Source organism: Anabrus simplex, chromosome 3, assembly GCF_040414725.1.
Source record: "Anabrus simplex isolate iqAnaSimp1 chromosome 3, ASM4041472v1, whole genome shotgun sequence".
NCBI lineage: Eukaryota > Metazoa > Arthropoda > Insecta > Orthoptera > Tettigoniidae > Anabrus > Anabrus simplex.
In genome coordinates this window covers 412127020-412139118 of record NC_090267.1, presented here as the reverse complement: position 1 = coordinate 412139118, position 12099 = coordinate 412127020, and the positions used below count along the sequence as shown (strand labels likewise).

Sequence of the window (12099 nt, the reverse complement as noted above, 5' to 3'; positions counted from 1 at the left end):
GTGTCTTCACTACTATTATATCTGTTCAATACCTTCCCCTCCTTTTCAGTATTGGAGTGACCTTCAACACTACCCCTTCTCTCTCTCCCCTCCTTTTCAGTACTGGAGTCGGGCAGTGTTGATTGTTTACCATATGTTGGGACACCATTTCTTTGCAAGCGTGTACGTACCTGTCCAGCGAGTTCCTATGAGTGTCATGCTTTACAGCAGATATGACAATTGTATGGTAACGCCGTGAAAATGAGAGGAAAGTATAGTTACCATGATTTATGCCCCAACCCTCGTACTAATATTTACAAATATTTAACAGTTAAATAACTTCCCGCCCATTCTTCCGAATCCAGTCCTGCGATTAAAATACACCGAATGTATAGAGCACAAACCGACAAGCCCCCATCCCAATCATCCGAATCGAAATATACGAAGAATAAAAAAATCCGAAGGGTAGAAAGCCCCGAAGAATCCAAAATCCTGAACAACAATGCATATCTCCACGTTTCCCAAAGACTCTCTGGAATTAGTACAATGCGACAAGGGAGGATAATCACCGCACCAACAATATACGTAAGTGAGGGGTTGGCACAACAGTTTTCAAATTCTCTCAGCAAAACATCATCCAAACTGTTATGACGCTTTGATGGAATTTCAGGTAAAGCAGGCTAATATCGTATGCACGGTTGAAGAACTGAGGTTAGAGAGAAAAGTACAGTACATTCCACACACACAAAAAAAAAAGTAGTTGTCACTGTGCGCCTACATACCGCTACATAGCGCTATTAGCTGCCGTCATTAGAAGCCTGAGTTCGATTCCCAGTACTGCAAGACATTTAAGAATGGCAGGAGGGCTGGTATGCGGTTAGAATGGTACATGCAGCTCACCTCCATTGCGGGTGTGCCTGAAAAGAGCTACACAACCCCGGGATGAGGATACGTTGCTTACTGGAAGGAAAGATAATAACCACTAGCGTTGGAATATGCAGACTGGACTACATTCGCCGCATGGGCTACAACCGTACACTCTGAATTGAATATTCTACCACACATACCACCATCTATACCATCTAATTCTAATCTTGCAAGTTGAGGAAATTATCTACATATCCATACGACCGCTTATTACTGTATACCTGTAATAAAGTATTACTTACATAATTTTCTGCGTATTCACCAAATACGTATTATGTACAACATCTTGATAAAACAAATTACCGAGCTCGATGGCTGCAGTCGCTTAAGTGCGGCCAGTATCCAGTATTCAGTAGACAGTGGGTTCGAACCCCACTGTCGGCAGCTCTGAAGGTGGTTTTCTGTCATTTCCCATTTTCACACGAAGCAAATGCCGGGGCTGAACCTTAATTAAAGCCACGGCCGCTTCCTTCCCACCCCTTTCCTGTCTCATCGTCACCATAGGACCGATCTGTGTCGGTGTGACAAAGCAAACTGTAATATAAACATTAAACTATGTTCTATGAATATAAATAAAAACATAAAAATAAAAAGCAGAGTAAAAAAATGAAAAAAATGAAAAAAGAACAAATACAATTAGCCAATAAGCCAAACAATTTATATCTCCTTGTTTCCACACATCCCTTGCCCAACTCCTAAATCCCTCACTTCAGCTTTGACCGGTCTGGATCTCCTTCCTTCGAGGTGGCCCGCCTCCCCCTTCAGGGGAGGAATGAACATTTTCTTAATAATAATCTTCGTATTACCTACTTTTTATGAAATTTTAGGAGTAATTTGTTTACCAGAACTTGCTATTCTGAGGAAAGGATTTTCCGCTAAAAGTAATTCGGGAAATCGGATTCGCCCAAACGTCCATTCGGATGAATGGCTCCGGGCGTTTACGTGGGAATCGATCCCCGATATTACCCATCGGTAGTAACCAATTGTTCCATGTGAGAGAGATTTGCGTGTCTAGCCTTGATCTGCACTCTCTATTAGTTCCTGTAGACGGAAACGGGTAAGTTCAAACAATAGGTGTAGCAATGTCATTTTATCAGTCAACAAATAGAGTAGGCAAATGCACTAATGAAGTTAATGAGTTGTACCTATCAACCTCATCAAGTACACCGACCTAGATCTGAACACGGACATTACATTCTACCTTACCCACTCCTTCTTAAACGTACCAACTATATGACTACCAAGGTGAAACTTTATCAGATGGCAGACAAAAAGTTAACAGGAACAGAGAAAAGCTGTTGCACAATCTGCAGTGAAGTCTAGTAGGTTTGCAAGGTTATTTCTATCTCCTTTTCTTTATGTTATTTACCGTAACTCTTACAGTCTGCTATAAGTGACGTAACTCATACAGCCATGAATGAACTTCTTAAGCGATAACATGATCAGCCGAGTTGGTTGAAGGATAATGCTTTAAAATTTTTGACCTAAACTTACTACCAAGCACGACAGTCCGGAGCTTTAGCCACTAGGGCTGGAATCCCTCATCGGTCATATATGAAGCGGTTTTACAGGTTTCTATTTTAAAGAAAACGTAGGAATGGTACATTTTTCAAGCCCGTGATTAGTTTCTTTTCAAATCTAAACCCAATAAACACAAATATGCGTATGTTGGGTATTCAGCCCAAAAGCTGGTTTGAACCTCCACAACTCCACTAACAGCTGCCATAGACAGCCTAGGTGTTACTGAAGAAGCATAATAGGGAAATGAGTGAGGTAGTTTCCCGTTGCTTTCTTCACCGAGCCAGAAGTTGCTATTACATATCAATCTGCCAAGCCCACTGAAATGCATTCACCAACTGACCCTGTGAGCGATATTTTTATACCATTCATAACACGGACTGGCTGCATAAGGGATGATATTACTAGCATCGCTCATACCTCGGTCACTTTCATATTGTCAAAGCCAAGGATGAGACTGAGACAGGTCAATGAAAGTAACAAATTTATTCTGGCCCATTACTGAAGACATAGTGAGTGCTGCGTAAACACTACAGCTCACCAGCGAAGGCATAACACACACATATATATACGTCAAAACATTTAATACAGTAAAATCCGAGCAACACTTATAACTAGAATGAATAGTAAAAGAAACAGCATTGAAAATTCTGAACTAAAATAGCTACACACGAAATCACTATGGTACCTAATAGAAATAACCTTAAAGAAAAGAGGATGCTGTTGAATCGTATTAACGGCACATGTGCGTACGTGTGTAGAAAATCTGAGAGAGCAGTTGAGTCGAGCATTTGATTTGACATTCCCTTCCGTCACTTAAGGTAGTGAGATCGAATGGCGGGACAGTTAGTGGACTTGCTGGCACGTCAAAGAACTTCTCTTTGGGACAAAATAAATTGCGGCATTCCGGTGTCGGTTGAGGTTTTGTAGCCGTTGAAGAGATGAGGGTGACGATTACGATTATTATTATTATTATTATTATTATTATTATTATTATTATTATTATTATTATTACATAATGGTAACTTACGTTGTTGTGGAATGTATGCTGGTGGGTGAAGTTGTAAATGTTTGGACAAATGATTGGGGTAGTATTCCAGGACTTGAAGAAGATATCATTTATTCTGAGTGTTTTTTAAAAATTGTATCCTCAGGATGACCTTGGAAACTCATCCAGTCCCGGGACTCGACCATTTAACTTCAGTATTTTCTCATATTTTTATGAACATTTATAATCACTAACTTATTGAGATCCAACTCCATTAGATTGTCATTTTATCTGATCAAGTGTTAAGTATTAAATACAGACTGTAATGAACATTTTGAATGTGCATATATTATGTGTTTTCGCGATCATCTATAGTCCTAGTTTCTTGGGACTTCACCCCTTTCGACTTGTTTGTATTAAGATATTTGGAATATTACTATGTCCTTATCTTTGTTGTGAATAGCTGAATCTAGTACTATTGAATGAAAAATTGTGTAGGCTTTTAGTAAGAAAAATCAGTCACTTACAGGGTGAATTTTTCAAACTTGAGACGTAGTTGGACGCACTGATTCCTACTCTTTCAACATCGCAATCTACATTGTATTTAAGTTAATTTCAAAATAACGGAAGTTAAACGGTCGTGGTGTTCGTATCACTGTGAAAATAGTCACTATAACATAGTCACTGATAAAGACGGAAGAGCTTTATTACATGTCTTAGTAGATTTACTAGCTCGTTAAAGAATCCCTTTTGCCGGCAAACTTCTGGCACCCTGGCGATCCTGAAATTCTAAAGAAAATGAAGGTACGTTATAGATATTATATAATTATTTACAATTTTCCAAAACCTTAAACGATGTAGCAACGACGACAGCATTCCTACAGCAGACTCAAATATTCTCCTCAGGTCATACGAGTCATTTCTCTCTGGAGTTAGATGATCCAAGAACCTCTACCTCATATTTAATGAGACGGATTTTGAAAGTTGTAACGCCCAACTTCTTAGAGCATATAATGTATCATTCTGTGTCGTCTTCGACGAGAACACTGACAAGCCTTTCACAAACCACGCAAACACCAGATAATTTCGATCGGAATCGTGCGTTCTTCGCTTTAACAGCGGGAAGTAGTTTTGTTACGAGTTCTCATGCGATCTGGGGAGAGCGGTGTCTTACCCAGGTACGGCTGGACACGGAGTGTTGGAGAAGTGATGTAACGAGATCTGCGTTGGACTCATCTAACTTGGCAAGGGAAAGTGATCAGCGCTGCAAGGCCAGCTCAAAGGTCAGTGGTGGGCTGCACGGTTTCGTCTTGGTGTTCAACTCGTGAAATGTAATGAATGAATAAACCGCCGGAGTGAATGACGTTTCTGCCCTTGAACATGTGGAGTGTTGTATGGCTGATACCGATAACAGAACGTAAAGAGAACAGGAAATAAAATAAGAAAATGATTTTGAGGATAAAATTGAAATGAAATGGCGATGCCTTTTAGTGCCAGGAGTGTCCGAGGATATGTTCGGCTCGCAAGGTGCAAGTCTTTCGATTTGACGTCCGTAGCGTGATGCGGATCAAATGGTGATGAAGACGACACATTCCACTCAGCCCCCGTGCCAGAGAAATTAACTAATGATGGTTAAAATTCCCGACCTGCCGAACCCGGGACCTCTGTGACCAAAGGCCAGCACGCTAACCATTTATTCACGGAGCCGGACATTCTGAGGATGAACAAGGAAAACAACTTGGGACCTTTGTAAAAATAATTTGATAAAAGGATGGCTTTTCTGTATGGGAGTCCGAGGAGAGTGGACTAAGGATGGCGTAAAGTATTCATAAAGAAACAGAGATGAAAATAAGAAGAATGATTGGTGGTGCAAATTAGGGCAGAAAGATGCTCACAATTGAGAAATAAAGCCTAAGTTAGCAATGAACTCAATGGATGAAACTGTGTGTATGAACCAGTGTGGTCAAGAGAAGAAAATGGGGAGAAGATAGGAGAATAGCGCATTCAGCCATGGAGAGAAGGATAAGTAGGGGAAGACCACAGGAATGGTAATTAGACTTGGTGTTTAATATTTTAGTGATAAGAGATGTAGAACGAAACGAGATCTGTAGAGGCACTCAGTTTATGAATGAAATAATACAAGTGGTATCTGGACTATTTTAGGCAGTAATAGGTCAAAATGTAAACTTTTTGAGTGGGTAACAAGTATAGCCTACCCGACACAGCGGCTGTGTTATGAGTCTTGCATAGGCTTCAGGGGTACAGCCCATCAGAACCCTTAAATTTATGTTACTCTTGCTACATAACGGAAGAACGGGCTACACGACACTTCCTAATAACCAAATCAGTTTGCATCCCAACCTATTATTGCCTAAAGTCCGACTCGTGGACTGAATGGTCAGCGTACTGGCCTTCAGTTCAGAGGGTGCCGAGTTCGATTCCCGGCTGGGTTTGAGATTTAACTTTCATTTGTTAATTACAATGGCTCGGGGGCTGGGTGTTTGTGCTGTCCCCAACATCCCTGCAACTCACACACCACACATAACGCTATCCACCACCACAATAACACGCAGTTACCTACACACCTGCACCTGGATAGAATTAGCCACACGAAATTATTATTATTATACTGCCTAAAAATCCGGAGTCTAGACGTCAGTTCTAGTTTGAAATTGCAATACAACACAATTGTCTGCAAATAGCCAACTCTGGCAACAACCCATACTACTTCGAGGTCGGAGCAGCACTACGTTATTGATACTGTTAAAAGATCACACAGCGTCTAGTTCACTTGTGCAACATTAGTTGCTAATGGAAAACCTTGTCCTAAAGGGACGTTGGAAATTTTACGTTTTGGTGGTGCGGAAAGTATCTGCCACTCAGTCCAACATCTTAAGTGTACAGGTCATCTGGCCGGGTAGTAGTCATCTTAATAGGGACCGTATGTGCCACGAGTTTATTTAATTTACTAGAAATTGAGCCTCCGTGCGTCAGAGGAATGAAGATACAGAATTCGATATCAGATTAGGAGGGTTTATTGGAAAGAAGGGTACTAATTGATTAACAAGCCTACAGTTTAACGTAATGATGACGATTATTGTTGTGTCTAGAGGCCAAACATTTTTGGTCATTATATTTTTAGCAACGTCAGGCTTACAGGTGTCGTCCAAGAGGAGAGCTCGCTCGGGAGGTACTTTCCGTCGGCGAACTTGACTTATGTATTCAATAAATTATTAAATTATCGACTGACATCAAACACTTAAATTATTATTTGAATATTTGTTGTCAGAGATATCAATTAACTTACAGGTTTAAACACCTTCATAGCATATTGTCAGATGAAGCAAAATTATACCAAAATTTAAATACAAGAATAGGCAACACTTCTGTGTAAAACTGGTTGTAAAAGCTGTGTAAAATATTTGGTATAAGATAGTGCCAAAACTAACAACTATTTTGGCATTTTGGGTTTGAAATACAAGCAATTTAAATGGGGTACAGTCTCTAAAAAGTACGACAGGAAGAACAAAATGAGGCAGAATCATTTATGAAGAACAAAATAGGACTATGTGTTAAACAACTGCAATGCGTAAAATAAAAAGCTGGCTTAGAACTAGATCGAAGGGAATTGTGGGGGAATGCATTAAAAAGAAACGACGGAGTCAGGAATGCAGCAAAAGAAATGAATGGGAAGATGGTAAATAGTGGAGGGCAGTGGTACATTACGCTTCCCAGAGGTAATCTAAATAAAAAAATATTTAAAAAATAATACCAAAGCAGTCATTTAAGGACAGAAGGACAGAAAAGGCTGGCTTAGAACTGATAGAAATAATTAGAATGTGAAGAGGTATCCGAACATAAGATGTATAATGGACCTCACAGTTCGTCTTGAAATCTCCACAGATCAGCCATAAGTTGATCTCTGAACCGACCCTAACTTATTGTAAAGATACATTTGGATTGAAGGACATTAAAGTGATAGGATAATGGTAAGAGCTCGTAAGACTTCTTCTTCATTCAGTGTGAATTTTGGAGGTAGTTTAACTTAGACGTTCCAAAACTGCAAACTATGTATTTCTTTGTTAGCTTTACTAGGTTCCATTTCGTTGCTCAGAATTCATTGCTATATGCTATAACTCTTGTAGTTTAACGATATTACGATGTATAAGAATAATGTAATCAACAAAATGTGTGTAAACCGAAATTATACATTTGTTTTGTTATGCTTTTTCGTTGTCTATTGTGGCAACCTTCAACTGAGGGACGTTTTGTAAATAAAAAAAATAGCGCCACAAGTTGAATGACCAAATGTAATAGGAAAAAAGTTAAAATTGAAAGGCTTGATCCAGAGTGGTGGGACGTAGGAAGCTATTTCAATCCGAGTCGCTTTTATCTTCTGGACTTTTCATTCTAACACGAAATATATGTCAGTATACAAATTTATTTTTAGTTCTAGGTCACCTATCAAACTTTCAGTTTCAAATAATAACATTCATTACAGGCACGTGTCATCAGTCAGTTTCAAAATAGAAGCTTCAAGGAGCTGATGACCAAAGACGATTATGAATCATTACCAACACAACAAGCAAGAAGTAGTTTTGTTGACAGAGAGCGAAAGCACTACCCATCGCTTCGCCTGCGGCACGCACACTAATTTAGAGGTTTCGATAATTGGACAACTCTGTACCAATGCTAGGTATAATTAGGAAAGCTTTGTGAAGGCACAGGAAGCAGGCCATTGAGGAAACACGCTGAAACCGGGTGCCCCCAGCCATTCACCAGCCAAGACGGAGCACTGATTCGACCGAGCACCCTGTCAGCCGCTAGGTCGCCCACGTCTCCCGCCAACGTGCTCTTCTGCGGTACTCTAGTATCGCTATCCAGCCGCTTGGAGCGCTCCACCGGACTTCCTGCCAGCGCGAGCCCAGGCTCGCTCGCCGCCAGCTACACCGAGGGTCGACCGGCAACGGCCGCCATCTTGGATTTTACAGCGCGGTCCGATCTTTCGGATACCGTCCTGGAGCCTCCATTCTGCGGTCCTGCATATTAACACCAGTCACCCAGCTGCCAGCCTGCCTGCCATTGTGCGGGCAAACGCAAATTGACAGTAGCACTCAGTGTAGTTACTCGCTCGGTTCTTGTCACGTTGAGATACGAAACCTACACCTGAACCGACAGTACTCACTGAGCTGCGCCAAGTAGCCGGTCCTCCCAGTGAGTTTGACCGTTCCAGTGTTTTCAATAACACCCCAGAACCACACCCTCGACTTGTCGGGACCCGCCTGGTGGATTGAGTAGCCAGGACCCCGACTTTCCAGTTGTAAACCACCATGTCCTCTGATCTCCAAAATCCGAAAACACCCTACCACATACCACTAAGAATCCGCACCGAAATACCCGAATCTGATTACCTTCCTCTAGTCATCCCAATCCTGAACATCGCTCATCTAAGCCCACTAGAACAAATTCAGGAACGCCTTGATCACCGCAAACTCATACATACTGCCACACGCAATGTCCGACACCACATTCAATACTTACAAGAAATCGACAACGGCTACACATTCATCTTCTCACGCACCGGTGAAGAAAACTACTTCGCAATCGTACATGAACTGACACTGCACAAAATTGAATACAAAACACTATCAGATGGTGTACAAACAGAACATAAGCAAACCCAAACAAAACCGCTAATAGGTCACAAAATGACACAAACCACTCCGGCCATCAAACACAGAATGACACAGACCAACGCCCAGACACGACATCTCAGTAAATTCTCACAAACACGCAGTGCCAACGGACACGCAGCTACTCAGACTAACGTCACTGTGCCACCAGACACTGATACCCTCTCATCTGAACCAGCTCAAACAGACGACTCACAATCACCCACTACACACGTACTCCCCCTACCCAACCTACCAGCAACCGAACCCGGGACTGAGAACCTATCAGTCTCACAACCGGGCACGGCACTCCCCCTACCCAACCCACCAGAAACCGAACCCGGGACTGAGCCCCAATCAGACTCACAACCGGGCACGGACACTCAACCTGGGAGGAGGCGTAGCAAACCTGCCCCCAGGCTGAAGGCACGACCCACGCACACCACCCGCACTACAGAATCTCTAACCTACCAACATCCCCGCTCCACTCTCATAACACAATGCTATAATTGCCTTAAATTAAATCACTCTGCAGCTTCTTGCTCAGAGGCAACCCGCTGCAACAGATGTGGGGGTAATCACCGCCACACTGAGTGCAAGGTACCGCGGCTCCAGCCGAAGTGCGCCAACTGCCAAGGCAGCCATGCCGCTTCATACCCTGGTTGCCCATTTCTAAAAAAGGCAATTAAAGCACACTACAAGCAGTCAAGACACTTACATACGCACACACCACCTCCCCCTACACAAAACCTCAATAACACTCCACCCCTGAACCCGGCTCCTCTTACCCACAACAACACCAGCCAGCCCAGCCAAGATATAAACAACCTAGTAAACCTCCTACTGATCAAGCTACTGACCCAAAACCCGTACCACCCTCCCGCCATGCCAAGCCGACAGATTATCCTAAATTAATCTACCTATCCGCTAACCTCCAAGGAATAACCTCCTGACCACCAAGTATATGCCAACCGCTAATCCAAGAACAAGCCCCAACCAGCCTCCTACCCAGACGTCTCGTTAGCTTTCTCCTCACCATCAACATCCCAAATTTTTTCTCACTTTTAAAGCACTGGAACCAACTGCTACGACAGTCAAGCAACATCGGGCGTGGTCACTCACTGGATGGGTGACCTCCGTCTGTATGTCTGCTTCACCTTCTTCGCATGATTAAGACATGCTCATGCACTTGCAGCGCACATTACTGTACGTGCGCCCGGCCACATTCTGGCCAATGAACGAGCATAAGGTTCACATATCCCAACCCATCAACGCTGTTAACTTAATGGGATCACTTTTAACGTCATGGCACTCAAGACCAGTAAGGTCGATGGGCCAAAAGTTCTCGCATTGAGCCTACGGCTCAATGCATCGAACATGGGGATGACGACGACAGGCACAGGAAGCAAGTGTTATCAGGGGGAGTTATACATCCGGCCACACAAGAGCGTGCAGTGAACTGCCGAGATACAGTGACGAGACCACAACTCAATCTCACACCCATACAAGTGGTCCGTGGATCAATCGCCACTTTAAAATAGGTAGAAGGCCAATAGGAACAACAGGCCCTGGCTAATTTCTGGGGAAACTACTCAGGGCTTGGACATTTTTGTTAACAGTCGCGTTTAATTACGTACATTGCATACCAAATGTTATTATTATTATTATTATTATTATTATTATTATTATTATTATTATTATTATTATTATTATTATTATTATTATTATTATTATAACCCGCCTGAGGGCCATGACGATTAAGGCGTCAAGTCTTTATGATCTGGGAGATGGTTGCCTAGTTGTACTTCCTCTTATGTTAAAACAATAACAACAACCACCTACAACCACGTGACCTCCACTTTGCTTCTACTTTATCCAGGCTCCTTTCTTTCATTTTTCGAACCTAATTTCACCAAATTTACTTTTGTCCTTTACAATCCTTTTTAGTTTGCGAAGTCAAGAGAGTCTTTCATTTTCATCCCTCTCATCGTTCTGCCCAGCTACCCCCACCCTCCGCCTCTGAATCTCAAGATCGGAGTTTTAACGGGTTACTGAGGTGCCGAAAAAGCACGTTCAGCACTACATGTCGTATGATTCGGAATGTAAATGATCTCTGCTAAGAGATTCATTGTTAATATTATTATTTCTATTTGTCCCCTCTTTACCCGAGTCTTCCCCGTGTCGTCAAGTCATAGGGCTGAAGACTTTAATGTTAATACCAACCAACCAACCAACCAACCAACCAACCAACCAACCAACCAACCAACCAACCAACCAACCAACCAACCAACCAACCAACCAACCAACCAACCAACCAACCAACCAACCAACCAACCAACCAACCAACCAACCAACCAACCAACCAACCAACCAACCAACCAACCAACCAACCAACCAACCAACCAACCAACCAACCAACCAACCAACCAACCAACCAACCAACCAACCAACCAACCAACCAACCAACCAACCAACCAACCAACCAACCAACCAACCAACCAACCAACCAACCAACCAACCAACCAACCAACCAACCAACCAACCAACCAACCAACCAACCAACCAACCAACCAACCAACCAACCAACCAACCAACCAACCAACCAACCAACCAACCAACCAACCAACCAACCAACCAACCAACCAACCAACCAACCAACCAACCAACCAACCAACCAACCAACCAACCAACCAACCAACCAACCAACCAACCAACCAACCAACCAACCAACCAACCAACCAACCAACCAACCAACCAACCAACCAACCAACCAACCAACCAACCAACCAACCAACCAACCAACCAACCAACCAACCAACCAACCAACCAACCAACCAACCAACCAACCAACCAACCAACCAACCAACCAACCAACCAACCAACCAACCAACCAACCAACCAACCAACCAACCAACCAACCAACCAACCAACCAACCAACCAACCAACCAACCAACCAACCAACCAACCAACCAACCAACCAACCAACCAACCAACCAACCAACCAACCAACCAAC

General features: G+C 42.7%; 2 protein-coding genes across 3 annotated transcripts in view; one reads left to right on the top strand and one right to left on the bottom strand.

Annotated features, from left to right (window-relative positions):
- The window catches only part of bdg (bedraggled), an 842871-nt gene that overhangs the window by 272174 nt on the left and 558598 nt on the right, over nt 1-12099 (bottom strand). The gene's annotated exons all lie outside the window — the stretch shown is intronic.
- The window catches only part of LOC137498916 (cell surface glycoprotein 1-like), a gene marked incomplete at both ends in the record, with an annotated part of 978 nt that continues 591 nt past the window's right edge, over nt 11713-12099 (top strand). Inside the window, one exon of the mRNA XM_068226735.1 lies at nt 11713-12099. This exon is cut by the window's right edge and continues 591 nt beyond it. Within this exon, the coding sequence (XP_068082836.1) occupies nt 11713-12099 (387 nt within the window).